This window comes from Myxine glutinosa, chromosome 2, assembly GCF_964187855.1.
Source record: "Myxine glutinosa chromosome 2, kmMyxGlut1.1, whole genome shotgun sequence".
Classification (NCBI taxonomy): domain Eukaryota; kingdom Metazoa; phylum Chordata; class Myxini; order Myxiniformes; family Myxinidae; genus Myxine; species Myxine glutinosa.
This window is the reverse complement of record NC_136262.1, coordinates 115,444,117-115,466,665: the sequence shown is the minus strand read 5'-3', so window position 1 is coordinate 115,466,665 and position 22,549 is coordinate 115,444,117. Positions and strand designations below refer to the sequence as shown.

Here is a 22,549-nt window from a genome sequence, read left to right as displayed (position 1 = left end):
GATAAGGCCATTTCCAATAGTGATACCTGCGTTGTGTAAAATAAATAAATAAGAGTAGGCCCCGTTCATTTTGCAGCCCACCCTCCAATCGACCTCATTGCACACCATCCAGTCTGCGCCCCATGCCCCATTGCGCCCATCCAGTCTGCAACCCATTGCCCCTCGCATTAGGATGCTCAAACCAGCCCAAATGCCACGAGGTAAGGCCTGAAAAGGGGGCGGAGCGCAAGGTCGGGGGTGTGGCCACATCAAGCAGACGTCAAGGGCGGAGCCGGTAAGACCCCAACAACCGACCAGGGCTCAGTGGGCATGGCCTAAGGGGCGTGGTCAGTGCGCGTCTGGCAGATTTGAGAGGGTTCGCTGGGCGGCGCTATATAATCGCGCACGAAAAGCCCTTCCACAGGACTGCGCGAGGAGGACTGTGCGGAGAGGACTGAGGAGCGAGGGGCTTTTGTAAGAGGACTTATGCGGTTTATGAGTACTTGAGGATATTCGCGCATTACAAAGGACTGGGGAGTATATGCGCTTTACAAAGGACTTGCACGATTGTGGCTTTGATCAAGAGGACTGTCACGTTTGGCATTGATTGCAAGAACTCGTTGGGGGTTTGGCTTTGGGCTTGCTGAGACCGCCAGTATAACCGCCAGCCGGTTCATTTATTACGTACGCGGCTAAGCTGTGAAATAACCGCCCAGCCTAGCTCACCTTTCCCCATATAATTGTCCGATCCGCGCCAACGACACGCGGAGAGCTTGCCTGCCGTCTACCATCTTCTTCGTGGTACGAGTCGGGGACCGGAGCGAGCTGTGGACATCATCCCTGGACCTTCAACCCCGACCATCTACATCCCCGTGTGAGTGTGTGTGTGTGTGCGGGTCCGTTTGTCTGGTGATAAGTATAAGACTGTTATTAAGGCTGCACTGTGTGTACTTCTCCTTCTTCCTGTGTAAATAATTAATAAACCAATCTGTTCTTCCTTTTCCTCTTGATTCAACCGTTTTAGTGATTTCTCCATTGGGTAAACGTGTCACGATTAGGAACCGCTCCAATCGGGTTAGTTCCTGTTAACGGCCCGAATCGCGGCTCGCTATCGCTCGGCGTGTCCACTAAAACCGTGGTTCGGGCGGGGTTATTTCCTTGCTTCATGGCCGGTGTTAGTAATTAGGTAATAATAATTTGGCTTACAGCCCTATTTAACGCCGTCCGGAAGGAACGTCATAGCCCCGGATCGCGTCGGCTAGATAAAAGACAAGGGGATTAATCCCCCCTTGATAAGGGGGAGGCTGACGTGTGAGATCCACAACAGTATTCTTACCAGAACACACCGATGATGACAACCTGAGTACCAACATATGAATTGCTCCTGAGTGTGTCAGATGCAAATGGATATCAATAACCTTTCATCGATGAATTTGCAGTGACTTTGTTAACGATGTCTTGATGTCTTCTTGCAGTGCAGAGAAATGTTACCCATAATGCCATGGGTGCTGCTGGGGATTCACTTAGGGAGGTAAGGTTCTGTTTACTGTTTTTTAAATTTTGTTATTATTTTGCAGCTACATCAAGACATACATTGTGCTCCTACAGGATTGATAAAAAGTGAACCAAACCACTATCGAGTAGCTCTCCTGACGCTGGAAAAACAAACAAAAGAGGATAAAACACCCCGTCTCCAAACCCTAAAAGGACAAATAAAGTATAACAAAATTTTACATTAAATACAAGGTTAAAAAAAGTTAAATTGCACAAGTATATTCTAAAAGGAAAACAACATAACAAGTCAGACATAAAATAAACCCGCATCGGTAGGTTATGACCGAGTGATTGTTCACATTTGGCACCAAACGATGCTTTTTAAGGTTTTTAATAAAATAGATTTAGACCAAGCCCAAGGATAGGACTGTCGATAACATTGGCGGGAAGAGTATCCCATAGACTTGGGAGTTTGATTAAAAAGGGAATGATGAAAAGCATTCATTCTGGAGCAGTGGTGAATATATTTAACTTTATGGACATGTCTTGGATTAACATTAACAAGATTATCAATAGCAATGTCAAATCGATTATACAAACATTTTACAACAAAAACGACAAACAAATATTTAAACCTGTTCGTCAAGAATGACAGACTTAGCTGGGAGCAACGAAGGGAATAATCAATATTGTCACCACCGTGACTCGGTATATGTCTCCTTGGAAGACCTGGACAGGATCGGGTAAATCTCCTCTGGGTCTGTCTCCTTGGGAAACCTGGACAGGATCGGATAAATCTCCTCTGGGTCAGTCTCCTTGGGAAACCTGGACAGGATCGGGTAAATCTCCTCTGGGTCTGTCTCCTTGGGAAACCTGGACAGGATCGGATAAATCTCCTCTGGGTCTGTCTCCTTGGGAGACCTGGACAGGATCGGATAAATATCCTCTGGGTCAGTCTCCTTGGGAGACCTGGACAGGATCTGGTAAATCTCCTCTGGGTCTGTCTCCTTGGGAAACCTGGACAGGATCGGGTAAATCTCTTCTGGGTCTGTCTCCTTGGGAGACCTGGACAGGATCGGATAAATATCCTCTGGGTCAGTCTCCTTGGGAGACCTGGACAGGATCGGGTAAATCTCCTCTGGGTCTGTCTCCTTGGGAGACCTGGACAGTATCGAGTAAATCTCCTCTGGGTCTGTCTCCTTCGGAAACCTGGACAGGATCGGGTAAATCTCCTCTGGGTCTGTCTCCTTGGAAGACCTGGACAGGATCGGGTAAATCTCCTCTGGGTCTGTCTCCTTGGGAGACCTAGACAGGATCGGATAAATATCCTCTGGGTCTGTCTCCTTGGGAGACCTGGACATTATCGAGTAAATCTCCTCTGGGTCTGTCTCCTTGGGAGATTGAGATATGATCGGATAAATCTCCTCTGGGTCAGTCTGCTTGGGAGATATGGACAGGATCGGGTAAATCTCCTCTGGGTCTGTCTCCTTGGGAGACGTGGACAGGATCGGGGAAATATCCTCTGGGTCTGTCTCCTTGGGAGACCTAGACAGGATCAGGTAAATCTCCTCTGGGTCACTCTCCTTGGGATATGTGGACAGGATCGGGTAACTATCCTCTGGGTCTGTCTCCTTGGGAGACCTAGACAGGATTGGGTAAATCTCTTCTGGGTCTGTCTCCTTGGGATATGTGGACAGGATCGGGTAAATATACTCTGGGTCTGTCTCCTTTGGAGATATGGACAGGATCGTGTAAATTTTCTCTGGTTCTGTTTTCTTGGGAGATGTGGATAGGATCGGGTAAATCTCCTCTGGGTCTGTCTCCTTGGGAGACGTGGACAGGATCGGGTAAATATCCTCTGGGTCTGTTTCCTTGAGATATCTGGACAGGATCAGTTATATCTCCTCTGGGTCACGACTGTGACTCGGTATACATCTCCTTGGGAGACCAAGACAAGATCGGGTAAATTACCTCTGGGTCTGTCTCCTTGGGAGTCCGAGACAGAATCGGGTAAATCTCCTCTGGGTCACCACCATGACTCGGTATACATCTCCTTGGGAGACCTAGACAGGATCGGGTAAATTACCTCTGGGTCTGTCTCCTTGGGAGTCCTAGACAGGATCGGGCAAATCTCCTCTGCGTCTGTCTCCTTGTGATACGTTGACAGGATCAGGTAAATATCCTCTGGGTCTGTCTCCTTGAGAGACCTGGACAGGATCAGTTAAATCTCCTCTGGGTCACGACCGTGACTCGGTATACATCTCCTTCGGAGACCTAGACAAGATCGGGTAAATTACCTCTGGGTCTGTCTCCTTGGGAGTCCTAGACAGAATCGGGTAAATCTCCCTTGGGTCTGTCTCCTGGACAGGATCGCGCAAATCTCCTCTGGGTCACCACCGTGACTCAGTATACATCTCCTTGGGAGAACCATACAGGATTGGGGACTCGATATACGTCTCCCTGCGAGACCGAGACAGGATTGGGGACTCAGAATATGTCTCCTAGGGAGACCGAGACAGGATCGGGTAAATCTCCTCTGGGTCACCACCGTGACTCGGTATACATCTTTTTGGGAGACCTAGACAGGATCGGGTAAATCTCCTCTATGTCTGTCTCCTTGGGAGATCTAGACAGGATCGGGTAATTCTCATCTGGGTCACCACCGTGACTCGGTATACATCTCCTTGGGAGACCTAGACAGGATCGAGTAAATCTCCTTTGGGTCACCACCGTGACTCGGTATACATCTCCTTGGGAGAACCAGACAGGATTGGGGACTCGACATACGTCTCCCTGGGAGACCGAGACAGGATTGGGGACTCGATATATGTCTCCTTGGGAGACCGAGACAGGATTGGGTAAATCTCCTTTGGGTGACCACCGTGACTCGGTATACATCTCCTTGGGAGACCTAGACAGGATCGGGTAAACCTCCTCTGGGTCACCACCGTGACTCGGTATACATCTCCTTGGGAGATCTAGACAGGATCGGGTAAATCTCCTCTGGGTCACCACCGTGACTCGATATGTCTCCTTGGTCTTCCAATAAACCCAGTCATTCTGGATGCTTTTAAGACAACTGTGTTAACATGGAGCTTCCAGATAAGATCCCTGGAAATGGACATGCCCAGATATTTGTAATGGTGAGTGATTTAAAGAGTGAGAACCTATCGTGTAAGCTGATTTGGTAAGTTTCTGGAACGAGCAATGGTCATCAATTTACATTTATCAACATGGAGTTTCATCTTTGGAGAACAATAAACATCGATCTGACATAAATCATTCTGCAGAGTGAGATGGTCATCTTGACCGGAGATAACTCTGTAAATTACAGTGTCATCAGCAAACTGTCGCAGGTTCGACCTGATGGAGAAATGGCAAATCAAAGGCAAAAACATTGAAAAGCAGGGGCGTGAGAACTGACCCCTTGGGAGCACTTGAGGGAACGGGGCCCAGGCTGCATGTGACCCCCGGAATTGCACCCGTTGTTGACGGCTTGTTAAGTTTGATTCAAACCGCTGCAGGACTGAACCGCAGATTCCATATAGAGACTTGGCATTTAATATGGAATTTTTTTTTTTTCTTGACTTGGGTTTACTTTCTTAACTCAGTATATCAATCTGGTGAGTTTATTTTACACTTTGGTGATTTATTTGTTAAAAGAACCATGTCACTGATTGTCTGTCGCAGCAAGAAGTCAACAACAGGATTATATCACAGGTGGCGTGGCAAAATGTACGGACAGGTGCATTTGATGATTGGCTTCACAGTCGGGTATACAAGGGTTGTTGCGTTCTGTATTAGTGGAAAACAACTGCTGCACGTCTCCAAAAGTTATTGCCGCTTCCTCTGGAGATGGTCCGTCAACTCGACAATGCTGTTTGTCATGGAGTGGTGGCTTTACGAAATCACGGCATGAAACAGCGTGCTATTGCTCGGCAGTATGGCATCACTCAAGGTCAGGTGTCAAAGATCCTGAAACGAAATGCTCAGAGGGGTGTCCCTACTCCAATACCGAGGCCAGGACGTCCCCGCAGAACCACAAGGAGGGATGATCGCCAGCTGCACCGGTTAGTCCGCAATGGCTGTACCAAGTCAGCTAATCGGCTTAGGGCTGAGTGGCAGCAACTGACAAATGTGCCTGTATCCAGAAGGCTAGTCAACCAACGACTGGTTCAAGCAGGCTATCGTGCCAGGCGTCCCCTGAGAAAGCCACCCCTGACCAGACAACACCGCCAGCGCCGATTGCAGTGGGCCAGAGAGCACCGTCAATGGCAGCCAGGACACTGGAATCACGTGATCTTCAGTGACGAGTCTAGATTTCTGGTCTATCGTCAAGATGGCCGCGTCCGAGTGCACAGACAAGTGCATGAAGCCTACAACAAAGATTATATAGTGCTACGAGTCTAAGCTGGAGGTGGTGGGGGTTTTTTTTTTTTTTTTTTTTTTTTGTATACTGAATCGAGGCTCCTGAAAGAGCTAACATTTACTTCACAAACAAATCAACCAGACAAACAAAATATATAAAAAGAGGGAGCGGAAGACAAGATGGGGAGAGAAGGGGTAGCACACAAACACAACATCCACCTTGTTTGAAATTCCAACTTCTTTCCTGGAAGTCCTGGCAGTGTCCATATGTTTTATACCTCTCCCACACCCCCGCCCCCCTTCCCATGCCCACCCCCCAATGCCCTCTCCCTCTCACAGATCTCTCGATGTCTCCATGTCTCTCGGTCCCTGCTCTCAAAATAATGTTGTGTTTGTGTCCTTCCTCCTCTCTCCCCATCTTGTCTACCGCTCCCGATGTTATATGTTTTATGTGTCGGTTTGTCTTTCTGTGTGATTAATGTTCGCTCTTTCACGAGACTCGATCTTGTATACAAAAAAAATAAAAAAATAAAAATTTGAGAGCAGGGAGATGTGTGGAAGCGATAGGGCTTGGGGGGAGGAGGCGTGGGAAGGGGGGGGGGGGGGAGGGAGAAGTATAAAACACAAGGACACCAAGGACTTCCAGGACAGAAGTTGGTATTTCAAAAAAGTGGAATTGGGGTGAAATTAGCGGGGGTAGAAAAGATCAAGGTTTTGGATGGGGGAAGATAAGAGATGGTGGTGAACAGCTGTTTTAAAGACCTGCAGGGTGGAGTGGGATTGAAGAGAGTGAGGGAGTTTGTTCCAGAGGTGGGAGAAAAGAGGAATGAAGGAGTGAAGGTGAGCAGAGAGTCTTGATTTTGGCAGTTTGACCATAAGAGGGTTGCAGGCAGATCTTGTGCGACCTGTAGGAATATTTGCGGGACAGAGCCCAGAGAGAGTTGGGGGGGCAAGGCCAGAGAGGAGTCGGTAGAAGACGGAAAGACCACCAACCTGCCTGCGGTGAGTGAGTGAGAGGCCCTTGGAGTTAGCTTCATCGCGGGAGATTCCAATGATTCTGAATGCTTTGGTTTGAACAGCGTGAAGACGAGCTAGGTGTGAGGCAGGAGCACCAGCCCAGAGGGGAGAGCAGTATTCCATTGAGCTGCGGATGAAAGCCTTGTATGTGGTGAGGAGCTCAGGTGTGCCAAGGAAGGACTTCGCACGACGGAGGATGCCCAGTCGGCGACTGGCTTTGGAGGCCAGATTTGAAATGTGGTTTTCCCAGGAAAGATCATGGCAGATAGTGAGACCCAAAAGCTTGAGTGACAGAACTTCTTGGAGAGGATTATTCAGAAAGTGGATGGGAGGGTTGTCCAGTCGGTCTTTTCGGAGAGACATCGTAAGAGTGTGAGATTTGTCAGGATTGAAAGACATGTTCCACTTGTTTGCCCAGTCTGTGATTTTGTCCAGGTCTGCAGAGAGTGAGGAGGCTGCAGACTGCCGATCTGAGGGATGAAGAATGGAGCGACAGAGAGTAGAGTCATCAGCAAAGAGATACAGAGGATTTTCAAGAGAGTCAGAGAGATCATTGATGAAGACCAGAAAAAGCACAGGGCCCAGAACACTGCCTTGTGGAACTCCAGCCTGAACAGGAAGAGGAGATGAGAGAAACCCATTCAGGGCCACACGTTGACTACGACTAGAGAGGAAGTCTGCCAGCCATGCGTGGAGATTTCCATGGATACCAAAAGAGGAGAGTTTGGTGAGCAGAGCGGGGTGCCAGACCATATCGAAGGCAAGTGATATGTCAAGGGAGACTGCTCTAATTTCCTGTTTGGCATTGAGGACCTCCATCCATTGTTGAGAAAGCAGAAGCAGCATGTCCAGAGTAGAGTGTCCAGGTCTGAAACCAAATTGATGATCAGAGATCAAGCCATTGGAGAAGAGGAAAGATTTCATATCTGAAGCAATGATGGATTCCATGACTTTGCTGATAATTGGGAGAAGGCTGATTGGTCTGTAGTTGCTGGGATCTGTTTTTGCACCTTTTTTGTGCAAAGCGGTGATGTTGGCAGATTTCCAAGCAGATGGAAGATGACCTTGAGCAAAAGAGAGGGTGAAGAGAACAGAGAGAGGGAGTGAAGTGACCGTTTGGGCTGCTTTTCATGCAGGGGGCAAAACTGACCTGGTTGTTCTGAATGGAAACCTGAACCAGTTCAAGTACAGGGCCATTCTGGAAGAAACATTGCTTCCATTTGCTTGTGCAGCCATTCAAGGAAACTTTGTCTTCCAAGATGACAATGCACGGCCTCATCGTGCTCGCATGATCCAACACTTTCTTGCTGACCATGGTGGAGAGCATATGGAGTGGCCTGCCATGTCCCCGGATATGAATCCGATAGATAACTTGTGGGCAGAATTAACGCGTCAAATCGACCACTTGGACCAGCAGCCTGCCTCTGTGTGTGAATTGCAGCAGGCTATTGTCACTGCATGGCAAGCGATTCCTGTCCAAACCTTGGCAAATCTCGTGAACAGCATGCCTCAACATGTACGTGCTCTCCTGAATGCTCGTGGGGGTTACACGAAGTACTGAACTGTAATTTTACTGTCCGTAATCCCAGTCGTTATTTAACTTTTGTTTTTGTTTAAAAAAATTTTGGCTAATGTGCAAAATAAAGAGATACTTCTGGAAAACGCACAGAAGTTTAACACAGTACTGTCCATGAATTGAGTTCGATATCAGTTTACATCACTTTCAAGGATCAATTTATTTGTTTCGAAATGTCAAATGTGGTTTTTGTTTCTTTTAAAGGTCACATTAACAAAATCTAGAATAATTTCAACATAATTCCAATGAACTTTTGGTTCTAAGACATCTTGAAAAGTAAGTTCACCCCCACAAAAAAAATAATTCCATATTAAATGCCAAGTCTGTATATATATATATATAACTGTGAGAAATAGTAGAAACTCCACAGTACGAGCAGAGCGTCTCATTTGCATTGAATAAATAATCGGGAGATTAAATCAGACGCGGACGTAGCTTCAGGACTTCGATCTTTAATTTTTGACAAGCTTTCGACCAACAAAGGTCTTCTTCTGAGTCGGCCCCAAGTTCAACGGAAGTTCGACGGGAGTTCCGTTGAACTTGGGGCCGACTCAGAAGAAGACCTTTGTTGGTCGAAAGCTTGTCCAAAATTAAAGATCGAAGTCCTGAAGCTACGTCCGCGTCTGATTTAATCTCCCGATTATATATATATATATATAGATAGATAGATAGATACGTGTGCAGTTTGTCACGGAGAACACCCTTGTACCACAGGTTATGTTTGTTGTAACATCGATGCGTTATCCGTGTTTGAACCTCCTTGTCCAATCGAATCCTTGTTTCACTTTCAGCCTTGATGGGCTCAGAGCATTTTGGGTAAACAGTAGCCACCCAGTTGCCTCGGGCTGCCTGTTCCTCCATGCGATTCCCACCGACTCACCTCTTTGGAAACCGACGGTTCCCACAAGCACCTGCTCGTCTCCGACGCCTTCACCGTCATTACCCACAAGCCCTTGTGCGTCATTTCCAGCATCTTCCACATCCACGCCGCTGAGTATGAAGTCGTCCACGACGACTGATACGACGGACATTAATGGCTCTGGTGGGTCCTGGGGGCTCGTGGGCACGACGGGTTGAGTGGTCATGTAGTCGTGATGTTCAAGACTTGAAGCCACTTGAAGCAGAAATCTTGATTTGATTTATTCCGGTTGGTAACCGTTTATTATGTTGACTGCATTGGTGATGTTGCAGATGGGATTGATGATTTGGGCCTGGGCATGGAGGAAGAAGATTCTGAAGACACGGAGCCTCGTGATCCCACTCCAGTGCTTCCTGTGGCAACTTCCCATCCGTGGCACATTGAGGTACAACGAGAAACCCCTTTGCATCGGCATTTGAAATTAGCATTTTTGTAAAGTGGACATTTCAGTTATTTGCAATTTCCTCGTCTCCTTTTGTTTCCTCCATAGTTTGAGTCTTTTGATCATCTGACGCCATGTCCTTTCGTTCATTTGCCAAGCCTTGATGAACGGGTGAGCAATCGGAGTGTGCACAAATGTACCTGTTGTGTTCAGTTCAGAGAGTGCGGCGGTTGCTTGTGAAGAAGGCAGTGACTTGATAATGCGGACAGATGTGTGTGACGTTTCATGGTATCTGGCGCCCCTCCTGGTTGTGACGTTTCATGGTATCTGGCACCCCTCCTGGTTGTGACGTTTCATGGTATCTGGCGCCCCTCCTGGTTGTGACGTTTCATGGTATCTGGCGCCCCTCCTGGTTGTGACGCGTCATGGTATCTGGCACCCCTCCTGGTTGTGACGTTTCATGGTATCTGGCGCCCCTCCTGGTTGTGACGTTTCATGGTATCTGGCGCCCCTCCTGGTTGTGACGTTTCATGGTATCCGGCGCCCCTCCTGGTTTGGACGTTTCATGGTATCTGGCACCGCTCCTGGTTGTGACGTTTCATGGTATCTGGCGCCCTTCTTGGTTGTGACGTTTCATGGTATCTGGCACCCCTCCTGGTTGTGACGTTTCATTGTATCTGGCACCCCTCCTGGTTGTGACGTTTCATGGTATCTGGCGCCCCTCCTGGTTGTGACGTTTCATGGTATCTGGCGCCCCTCCTGGTTGTGACGTTTCATGGTATCTGGCACCCCTCCTGGTTGTGACGTTTCATGGTATCTGGCGCCCCTCCTGGTTGTGACGTTTCATGGTATCTGGCGCCCTTCCTGGTTGTGACGTTTCATGGTATCCGGCGCCCCTCCTGGTTGTGATGTTTCATGGTATCTGGCGCCCCTCCTGGTTGTGACGTTTCATGGTATCTGGCGCTGCTCCTGGTTGTGACGTTTCATGGTATCTGGCGCCCCTCCTGGTTGTGATGTTTCATGGTATCGGGTGCCCCTCCTGGTTGTGACGTTTCGTGGTATCTGGCGCCCCTCCTGGTTGTGACGTTTCATGGTATCTGGCGCCCCTCCTGGTTGTGACGTTTCATGGTATCTGGCGCCCTTCCTGGTTGTGACGTTTCATGGTATCCGGCGCCCCTCCTGGTTGTGACGTTTCATGGTATCTGGTGCCCCTCCTGGTTGTGACGTTTCATGGTATCTGCCGCCCCTCCTGGTTGTGACGTTTCATGTTATCTGGCGCCCCTCCTGGTTGTGACGTTTCATGGTATCTGGCGCCCCTCCTGGTTGTGACGTTTAATGTATCTGGTGATCCTCCTGGTTGTGACGTTTCCTGGTATCTGGCGACCCTCCTGGTTGTGGTCTGCATTGTAACATTTTGAGCCTCTGGCTGTTCGCACAATTGTCAAACACCTAGGGGTCGTGTGTCAAAAACACCGGGCAGTGTCATGTGACTGTACGGTGCGATTAACTACTGCAGGCTATAGCTAGCGTGTGCTGTTCTCCTCTCGCTCCGATCGAACCTGCGGTTTATAAAAATTACTTTTTTTAGCTCAGCTGGAACGAAGTTCAGGGGAGCTTATGCGATGGCGCGTTGTCCGTCCGTCAGTCCGTCCGTCCGTAAATACTTGAAACTTGTTCTCCGAAACCGCTGATGGGATTGCGACAAAATTTGGCACAAATAATATTTGTTGTGTTGTGACTAAAGTTTTTCACGGCATTAAAAAAATCCAGGTCTAAGGGGTTTTACCGGGGTGAAAGTGGATCCAGGTTTGACCCCCCCAAAATAGGAATTTGCTTTTTCCTCTGAAACTACAAACACTATTTCGATGAAACCTGACCACAACCTTCATAATCAATGATGTACTAAAGTTTGTTCACGGCACTAAGAAAACCTGCCCCTTTCGGGGTTTACGGGGGGTTTCCCCCCAAAATAGGTATTTGCTTTCTTCTCTAAAACTACACACACTATTTCGATGAACCTTGACCACAACCTTCATCACCCGTGATGCACCAAAGTTTGTTCACGGCATTAAAAAAAATCTGCCCCTTTGGGGGTCTATGGGGGAGGTTTCCTCCAAATATAGGTATTTGCTTTCTTCTCAGAAACTACACACGCAATTTCGATGAAACTTCATCACAACCTTCATCACCCATGATATACCAATGTTTGTTCAAGTCATTAGAAAAATTGGGGTCTGAGGAGGTATCTGGGGTTAGGGGAGGGGGGGTTGCCCCCCAAAATAGGTATTTTTATATTTGTTTGTTTAAAGTCTTATGATTATGTTAGTATGATTTTACCTGCTGCCCTGTCTTCTAGCAACCATTGAAATTAGTGTAAAATACCTTTAGTCAGTGCAGTAAACTGTTTATTCCACCAGGTGAGCGCCAGGGGTATTGCCCCGATGTTTTTAATTTTCTCTGTCAACTCTCATCTCAATTTCCATGTTATCAACGATTGCTACTTCAGATAAGGTTTTTGGAATCGAGCAACTGATTGAGTTTGCATGTGTTGTACCGTTTTTGCATTCACGGCTACAAAGATAGGTGGATGTCATTGGTGGTGCATTATTTCCACAATTGATCATTTATAGCCCAGGTACTAGCAATGTACAGTGAAAAAGCTCTGCAGTGATAGGCCAATCTTATTCCTAATCTTCCTCAATGATTCTCTGACTCTTTCGAAAGTCCTCCTTATCTATTGGCTGATGACTCCACCCTCTGCCGTGGCATCCGTCATCCTTCAGACAGGCAGGCTGCGGCATCTTCTCTCTTCAGACATCGACAAATTCACAATCTGGTCAAACACTTGGAACATGTCTTTCAATCCTTATAAATCTCACGCTCTCACGATCTCTCTCTGAAAGGAACGTCTGGAAAACCCTTCCCCATCTACTTTCCAACAATCCTCTTGAGGAAGTCGAGTCATTTAAACTCCTGAGTCTATCAGTCCTGATCTTCCTTGGGTAAACCACATTTCAAAGTTGGCCTCTAAAGCCAGCCACCAACTGGGCATCCTCCATCGTACAAGGTCCTTCCTTGGCACACCTGAGCTCCTGTCCACCTAAAAGGCTTCCATCCACAACTTGATGGGCTGGCTGGTTCCCCTGCCTCACACCTTGCTCTGCTTGACGCCAGGGAAACCAAGGCCTTCAAGATTACTGGAATCTCCTACGATGAAGCTGGGTCTATGAGCCTATCACTTTGCCATCGCGAACAGGTCGGTGGTCTCTCTGTCTTCAACCGCCTCCGTTCTAATTCTCCAGTCTCCGAGCACTCTCTACTCATTCCATGATTTGTCCTTCCCCTTCCCCTCCCCCCAGGTTTCTGCAGGGCCCTGGTGGTCCACCATCAACCCTTTTCTGGTAAAACTACATAAATCCAAGATCACCACTCACCTCTACTCATTCGTTCCTCTTTTTTCCTACCTGTGGAACGAACTTCCACATTCTCTTCAATCTCATCCTTCCTTCCAGGTCTTCAAGACAGCCCTCATCCTTAACTGTATCCCTTGTTTGTCTGGCTCCATCTATTTTATTTTCCCTACTGTTGGTACATTTTATTTTCCCTACTGTTGGTACATTTTATTTTCTCTACTGTTGGTACATTTTATTTTCCCTACTGTTGGTACATTTTATTTTCCCTACTGTTGGTGCATTTTATTTTCCCTACTGTTAGTACATTTTATTTTCCCTACTGTTGGTGCATTTTATTTTCCCTACTGTTAGTACATTTTATTTTCCCTACTGTTAGTGCATTTTATTTTCCCTACTGTTGGTGCATTTTATTTTCCCTACTGTTAGTACATTTTATTTTCCCTACTGTTAGTACATTTTATTTTCCCTACTGTTGGTACATTTTATTTTCCCTACTGTTGGTGCATTTTATTTTCCCTACTGTTGGTACATTTTATTTTCCCTACTGTTGGTGCATTTTATTTTCCCTACTGTTGGTGCATTTTATTTTCCCTACTGTTAGTACATTTTATTTTCCCTACTGTTGGTGCATTTTATTTTCCCTACTGTTAGTACATTTTATTTTCCCTACTGTTAGTACATTTTATTTTCCCTACTGTTGGTGCATTTTATTTTCCCTACTGTTAGTACATTTTATTTTCCCTACTGTTAGTACATTTTATTTTCCCTACTGTTGGTGCATTTTATTTTCCCTACTGTTAGTACATTTTATTTTCCCTACTGTTAGTACATTTTATTTTCCCTACTGTTGGTACATTTTATTTTCCCTACTGTTGGTACATTTTATTTTCCCTACTGTTAGTACATTTTATTTTCCCTACTGTTGGTGCATTTTATTTTCCCTACTGTTAGTACATTTTATTTTCCCTACTGTTGGTGCATTTTATTTTCCCTACTGTTGGTGCATTTTATTTTCCCTACTGTTAGTACATTTTATTTTCCCTACTGTTGGTACATTTTATTTTCCCTACTGTTAGTACATTTTATTTTCCCTACTGTTGGTGCATTTTATTTTCCCTACTGTTGGTACATTTTATTTTCCCTACTGTTGGTACATTTTATTTTCCCTACTGTTGGTGCATTTTATTTTCCCTACTGTTGGTGCATTTTATTTTCCCTACTGTTGGTACATTTTATTTTCCCTACTGTTGGTACATTTTATTTTCCCTACTGTTGGTACATTTTATTTTCCCTACTGTTGGTACATTTTATTTTCCCTACTGTTGGTACATTTTATTTTCCCTACTGTTGGTACATTTTATTTTACCTACTGTTGGTGCATTTTATTTTCCCTACTGTTAGTACATTTTATTTTCCCTACTGTTAGTACATTTTATTTTCCCTACTGTTGGTACATTTTATTTTCCCTACTGTTGGTACATTTTATTTTCCCTACTGTTAGTACATTTTATTTTCCCTACTGTTAGTACATTTTATTTTCCCTACTGTTAGTACATTTTATTTTCCCTACTGTTGGTACATTTTATTTTCCCTACTGTTGGTACATTTTATTTTCCCTACTGTTAGTACATTTTATTTTCCCTACTGTTAGTACATTTTATTTTCCCTACTGTTTGTACATTTTATTTTCCCTACTGTTTGTACATTTTATTTTCCCTACTGTTTGTACATTTTATTTTCCCTACTGTTGGTACATTTTATTTTCCCTACTGTTAGTACATTTTGTTTTCCCTACTGTTGGTACATTTTATTTTCCCTACTGTTGGTACATTTTATTTTCCCTACTGTTGGTGCATTTTATTTTCCCTACTGTTGGTACATTTTATTTTCCCTACTGTTGGTACATTTTATTTTCCCTACTGTTGGTACATTTTGTTTTCCCTACTGTTGGTACATTTTATTTTCCCTACTGTTGGTACATTTTATTTTCCCTACTGTTGGTGCATTTTATTTTCCCTACTGTTGGTACATTTTATTTTCCCTACTGTTGGTACATTTTATTTTCCCTACTGTTGGTGCATTTTATTTTCCCTACTGTTGGTACATTTTATTTTCCCTACTGTTGGTGCATTTTATTTTCCCTACTGTTAGTACATTTTATTTTCCCTACTCTTAGTACATTTTATTTTCCCTACTGTTGGTACATTTTATTTTCCCTACTGTTAGTACATTTTATTTTCCCTACTGTTGGTACATTTTATTTTCCCTACTGTTTGTACATTTTATTTTCCCTACTGTTGGTACATTTTATTTTCCCTACTGTTAGTACATTTTGTTTTCCCTACTGTTGGTACATTTTATTTTCCCTACTGTTGGTACATTTTATTTTCCCTACTGTTGGTGCATTTTATTTTCCCTACTGTTAGTACATTTTATTTTCCCTACTGTTGGTACATTTTATTTTCCCTACTGTTGGTACATTTTATTTTCCCTACTGTTGGTGCATTTTATTTTCCCTACTGTTGGTACATTTTATTTTCCCTACTGTTGGTGCATTTTATTTTCCCTACTGTTGGTGCATTTTATTTTCCCTACTGTTGGTACATTTTATTTTCCCTACTGTTGGTGCATTTTATTTTCCCTACTGTTGGTACATTTTATTTTCCCTACTGTTGGTACATTTTGTTTTCCCTACTGTTGGTACATTTTATTTTCCCTACTGTTGGTACATTTTATTTTCCCTACTGTTGGTGCATTTTATTTTCCCTACTGTTGGTACATTTTATTTTCCCTACTGTTGGTACATTTTATTTTCCCTACTGTTGGTACATTTTATTTTCCCTACTGTTGGTGCATTTTATTTTCCCTCCTGTTGGTACATTTTATTTTCCCTACTGTTGGTACATTTTATTTTCCCTACTGTTGGTACATTTTATTTTCCCTACTGTTGGTGCATTTTATTTTCCCTACTGTTGGTACATTTTATTTTCCCTACTGTTAGTACATTTTATTTTCCCTACTGTTGGTACATTTTATTTTCCCTACTGTTGGTACATTATATTTTCCCTACTGTTGGTACATTTTATTTTCCCTACTGTTGGTACATTTTATTTTCCCTACTGTTAGTACATTTTATTTTCCCTACTGTTGGTGCATTTTATTTTCCCTACTGTTGGTGCATTTTATTTTCCCTACTGTTGGTGCATTTTATTTTCCCTACTGTTGGTGCATTTTATTTTCCCTACTGTTGGTGCATTTTATTTTCCCTACTGTTGGTGCATTATATTTTCCCTACTGTTGGTGCATTTTATTTTCCCTACTGTTGGTGCATTTTATTTTCCCTACTGTTGGTGCATTTTATTTTCCCTACTGTTGGTGCATTTTATTTTCCCTACTGTTGGTGCATTATATTTTCCCGACTGTTGGTACATTTTATTTTCCCTACTGTTGGTGCATTTTATTTTCCCTACTGTTAGTACATTTTATTTTCCCTACTGCTTGTACATTTTATTTTCCCTACTGTTGGTACATTTTATTTTCCCTACTGTTCGTACATTTTGTTTTCCCTACTGTTGGTACATTTTATTAACGCACAGGTTGTAAACCTGGTGCGTTATAGCGTTTGCCTGGGAATTTCTGTCTCTCCAAAAGTGAAGCTCCAACAGTGTAGACGTTTCTGTCGCTCAGATGTGTAGACAGTTTCTGTCGCTCAGATGTGTAAACATGACGTCATCAAATCTATATTTAGGCTAACCATGGGCTACCCCTTTGGCTGGTACGCGGCCGCTCGCTAGTACATAATATAGGATATATTTGTTATATGTTATGTTATAGGATATATAGGATATATGTTATATGATATAGGATATATATAGGATAGGTTATAGGATATATATGTTATAGGATAGGAATATAGGACCCAAATGACCCAGAGGACCCAAATGACCCAGAGGACCCAAATGACCCAGAGGACCCAAATGACCCAGAGGACCCAAATGACCCAGAGGACCCAAATGACCCAGAGGACCCAAATGACCCAGAGGACCCAAATGACCCAGAGGACCCAGAGGACCCAAATGACCCAGAGGACCCAAATGACCCAGAGGACCCAAATGACCCAGAGGACCCAAATGACCCAGAGGACCCAAATGACCCAGAGGACCCAAATGACCCAGAGGACCCAAATGACCCAGAGGACCCAAATGACCCAGAGGACCCAAATGACCCAGAGGACCCAAATGACCCAGAGGACCCAGAGGACCCAAATGACCCAGAGGACCCAAATGACCCAGAGGACCCAAATGACCCAGAGGACCCAAATGACCCAGAGGACCCAAATGACCCAGAGGACCCAAATGACCCAAATGACCCAAATGACCCAGAGGACCCAAATGACCCAGAGGACCCAAATGACCCAGAGGACCCAAATGACCCAGAGGACCCAAATGACCCAGAGGACCCAAATGACCCAGAGGACCCAAATGACCCAGAGGACCCAAATGACCCAGAGGACCCAAATGACCCAGAGGACCCAAATGACCCAAATGACCCAAATGACCCAGAGGACCCAAATGACCCAGAGGACCCAAATGACCCAGAGGACCCAAATGACCCAGAGGACCCAAATGACCCAAATGACCCAGAGGACCCAAATGACCCAGAGGACCCAGAGGACCCAAATGACCCAGAGGACCCAAATGACCCAGAGGACCCAAATGACCCAGAGGACCCAAATGACCCAGAGGACCCAAATGACCCAGAGGACCCAAATGACCCAGAGGACCCAAATGACCCAGAGGACCCAAATGACCCAAATGACCCAAATGACCCAGAGGACCCAAATGACCCAGAGGACCCAAATGACCCAGAGGACCCAAATGACCCAGAGGACCCAAATGACCCAGAGGACCCAAATGACCCAGAGGACCCAAATGACCCAGAGGACCCAAATGACCCAGAGGACCCAAATGACCCAGAGGACCCAAATGACCCAAATGACCCAAATGACCCAGAGGACCCAAATGACCCAGAGGACCCAAATGACCCAGAGGACCCAAATGACCCAGAGGACCCAAATGACCCAAATGACCCAGAGGACCCAAATGACCCAGAGGACCCAGAGGACCCAAATGACCCAGAGGACCCAGAGGACCCAAATGACCCAGAGGACCCAAATGACCCAGAGGACCCAAATGACCCAGAGGACCCAAATGACCCAGAGGACCCAAATGACCCAAATGACCCAGAGGACCCAAATGACCCAGAGGACCCAAATGACCCAGAGGACCCAGAGGACCCAAATGACCCAGAGGACCCAAATGACCCAGAATTTCTGTCTCTCCAAAAGTGAAGCTCCAACAGTGTAGACGTTTCTGTCGCTCAGATGTGTAGACAGTTTCTGTCGCTCAGATGTGTAAACATGACGTCATCAAATCTATATTTAGGCTAACCATGGGCTACCCCTTTGGCTGGTACGCGGCCGCTCGCTAGTACATAATATAGGATATATTTGTTATATGTTATGTTATAGGATATATAGGATATATGTTATATGATATAGGATATATATAGGATAGGTTATAGGATATATATGTTATAGGATAGGAATTTTGTACATTTAATAAATTTTTAAGATTACAAAACTATTTGTTTTGTATTTATGGATGTTTAAATCAAAAGAAAAGTACATAATGTGAATACTAGTAGCAATTTTACAAAAACCATGGCATAATTTCAAATCTTGACCCGAGATGATAATTATGCTACATCATAATTTCCATGTGCCAACCTGGGCGGAATCCAAGTGGATTCACTTGTTTTCCCTACTGTTGGTACATTTTATTTTCCCTACTGTTGGTGCATTTTATTTTCCCTACTGTTGGTGCATTTTATTTTCCCTACTGTTGGTACGTTTTATTTTCCCTACTGTTAGTACATTTTGTTTTCCCTACTGTTAGTACATTTTATTTTCCCTACTGTTGGTGCATTTTATTTTCCCTACTGTTGGTACATTTTATTTTCCCTACTGTTGGTACATTTTATTTTCCCTACTGTTGGTGCATTTTATTTTCCCTCCTGTTGGTACATTTTATTTTCCCTACTGTTGGTACATTTTATTTTCCCTACTGTTGGTGCATTTTATTTTTCCCTACTGTTGGTACATTTTATTTTCCCTACTGTTGGTGCATTTTATTTTCCCTACTGTTGGTGCATTTTATTTTCCCTACTGTTGGTACATTTTATTTTCCCTACTGTTGGTACATTTTATTTTCCCTACTGTTGGTACATTTTATTTTCCCTACTGTTGGTACATTTTATTTTCCCTACTGTTGGTACATTTTATTTTCCCTACTGTTGGTACATTTTATTTTCCGTACTGTTGGTACATTTTATTTTCCCTACTGTTGGTACATTTTATTTTCCCTACTGTTGGTACATTTTATTTTCCCTACTGTTGGTGCATTTTATTTTCCCTACTGTTGGTGCATTTTATTTTCCCTACTGTTGGTACATTTTATTTTCCCTACTGTTGGTGCATTTTATTTTCCCTACTGTTGGTACATTTTATTTTCCCTACTGTTGGTACATTTTATTTTCCCTACTGTTGGTACATTTTATTTTCCCTACTGTTGGTACATTTTATTTTCCCTACTGTTGGTGCATTTTATTTTCCCTGCTGTTGGTGCATTTTATTTTCCCTCCTGTTGGTACATTTTATTTTCCCTACTGTTGGTACATTTTATTTTCCCTACTGTTGGTGCATTTTATTTTCCCTACTGTTGGTACATTTTATTTTCCCTACTGTTGGTACATTTTATTTTCCCTACTGTTGGTACATTTTATTTTCCCTACTGTTGGTACATTTTATTTTCCCTACTGTTAGTACATTTTGTTTTCCCTACTGTTGGTGCATTTTATTTTCCCTACTGTTGGTACATTTTTTTTTCCCTACTGTTGGTACATTTTATTTTCCCTATTGTTAGTATATTTTGTTTTCCCTACTGTTGGTGCATTTTATTTTCCCTACTGTTGGTACATTTTATTTTCCCTACTGTTGGTACATTTTATTTTCCCTACTGTTGGTACATTTTATTTTCCCTACTGTTAGTACATTTTGTTTTCCCTACTGTTGGTGCATTTTATTTTCCCTACTGTTGGTACATTTTATTTTCCCTACTGTTGGTACATTTTATTTTCCCTATTGTTGGTACATTTTATTTTCCCTACTGTTGGTACATTTTATTTTCCCTATTGTTGGTACATTTTATTTTCCCTATTGTTAGTACATTTTATTTTCCCTACTGTTGGTACATTTTGTTTTCCCTATTGTTAGTACATTTTATTTTCCCTACTGTTGGTACATTTTATTTTCCCTATTGTTAGTACATTTTATTTTCCCTACTGTTAGTACATTTTGTTTTCCCTACTGTTGCTACATTTTATTTTCCCTACTGTTGGTGCATTTTATTTTCCCTACTGTTGGTACATTTTATTTTCCCTATTGTTAGTACATTTTATTTTCCCTACTGTTAGTACATTTTGTTTTCCCTCCTGTTAGTACATTTTGTTTTCCCTACTGTTAGTACATTTTGTTTTCCCTACTGTTAGTACATTTTATTTCCCCTACTGTTGGTACATTTTATTTTCCCTACTGTTGGTGCATTTTATTTTCCCTCCTGTTAGTACATTTTATTTTCCCTACTGTTAGTACATTTTATTTTCCCTACTGTTGGTACATTTTATTTTCCCTACTGTTAGTACATTTTATTTTCCCTCCTGTTAGTACATTTTGTTTTCCCTACTGTTGGTACATTTTATTTTCCCTACTGTTAGTACATTTTATTTTCCCTACTGTTAGTACATTTTATTTTCCCTCCTGTTAGTACATTTTATTTTCCCTCCTGTTAGTACATTTTGTTTTCCCTACTGTTAGTACATTTTATTTTCCCTCCTGTTAGTACATTTTATTTTCCCTATTGTTAGTACATTTAATTTTCCCTACTGTTAGTACATTTTATTTTCCCTCCTGTTGGTGCATTTAATTTTCCCTACTGTTGGTACATTTTATTTTCCCTCCTGTTGGTACTTTTTATTTTCCCACCTGTTGGTACTTTTTATTTTCCCTCCTGTTGGTACTTTTTATTTTCCCTCCTGTTGGTACTTTTTATTTTCCCTCCTGTTGGTACTTTTTATTTTCCCTACTGTTGGTACATTTTATTTTCCCTCCTGTTAGTACATTTTGTTTTCCCTACTGTTGGTACATTTTATTTTCCATACTGTTAGTACATTTTATTTTCCCTACTGTTAGTACATTTTATTTTCCCTCCTGTTAGTACATTTTATTTTCCCTCCTGTTAGTACATTTTGTTTTCCCTACTGTTAGTACATTTTGTTTTCCCTACTGTTAGTACATTTTATTTTCCCTCCTGTTAGTACATTTTATTTTCCCTATTGTTAGTACATTTAATTTTCCCTACTGTTAGTACATTTTATTTTCCCTCCTGTTGGTGCATTTAATTTTCCCTACTGTTGGTACATTTTATTTTCCCTCCTGTTGGTACTTTTTATTTTCCCTCCTGTTGGTACTTTTTATTTTCCCTCCTGTTGGTACTTTTTATTTTCCCTCCTGTTGGTACTTTTTATTTTCCCTCCTGTTGGTACTTTTTATTTTCCCTACTGTTGGTACATTTTATTTTCCCTCCTGTTAGTACATTTTGTTTTCCCTACTGTTGGTGCATTTTATTTTCCCTCCTGTTGGTACTTTTTATTTTCCCTCCTGTTGGTACTTTTTATTTTCCCTACTGTTGGTACATTTTATTTTCCCTCCTGTTAGTACATTTTGTTTTCCCTCCTGTTGGTACTTTTTATTTTCCCTACTGTTGGTACATTTTATTTTCCCTCCTGTTAGTACATTTTATTTTCCCTACTGTTGGTGCATTTTATTTTCCCTACTGTTGGTACGTTTTATTTTCCCTACTGTTAGTACATTTTGTTTTCCCTACTGTTAGTACATTTTATTTTCCCTACTGTTGGTACTTTTTATTTTCCCTACTGTTGGTGCATTTTATTTTCCCTCCTGTTGGTACTTTTTATTTTCCCTACTGTTGGTGCATTTTATTTTCCCTACTGTTGGTACATTTTATTTTCCCTACTGTTGGTGCATTTTATTTTCCCTACTGTTGGTGCATTTTATTTTCCCTACTGTTGGTACATTTTATTTTCCCTACTGTTGGTACATTTAATTTTCCCTACTGTTGGTACATTTAATTTTCCCTACTGTTGGTACATTTTATTTTCCCTACTGTTGGTACATTTTATTTTCCCTACTGTTAGTACATTTTATTTTCCCTCCTGTTAGTACATTTTGTTTTCCCTACTGTTGGTACATTTTATTTTCCCTA

General features: G+C 43.1%; 1 protein-coding gene across 8 annotated transcripts in view; it reads left to right on the top strand.

The window, feature by feature from the left end:
• The window catches only part of LOC137417043 (uncharacterized), an 87,336-nt gene that overhangs the window by 43,665 nt on the left and 21,122 nt on the right, over window positions 1-22,549 (top strand). For all 8 annotated transcript variants that reach the window (XM_068102778.2, XM_068102785.2, XM_068103284.2 and 5 more), the window contains 4 exons: window positions 1,455-1,510; window positions 9,226-9,476; window positions 9,626-9,738; window positions 9,844-9,906. In XM_068102778.2, the coding sequence (XP_067958879.1) occupies window positions 1,455-1,510; window positions 9,226-9,476; window positions 9,626-9,738; window positions 9,844-9,906 (483 nt within the window). The remainder of the gene's footprint in view (window positions 1-1,454; window positions 1,511-9,225; window positions 9,477-9,625; window positions 9,739-9,843; window positions 9,907-22,549) is intronic.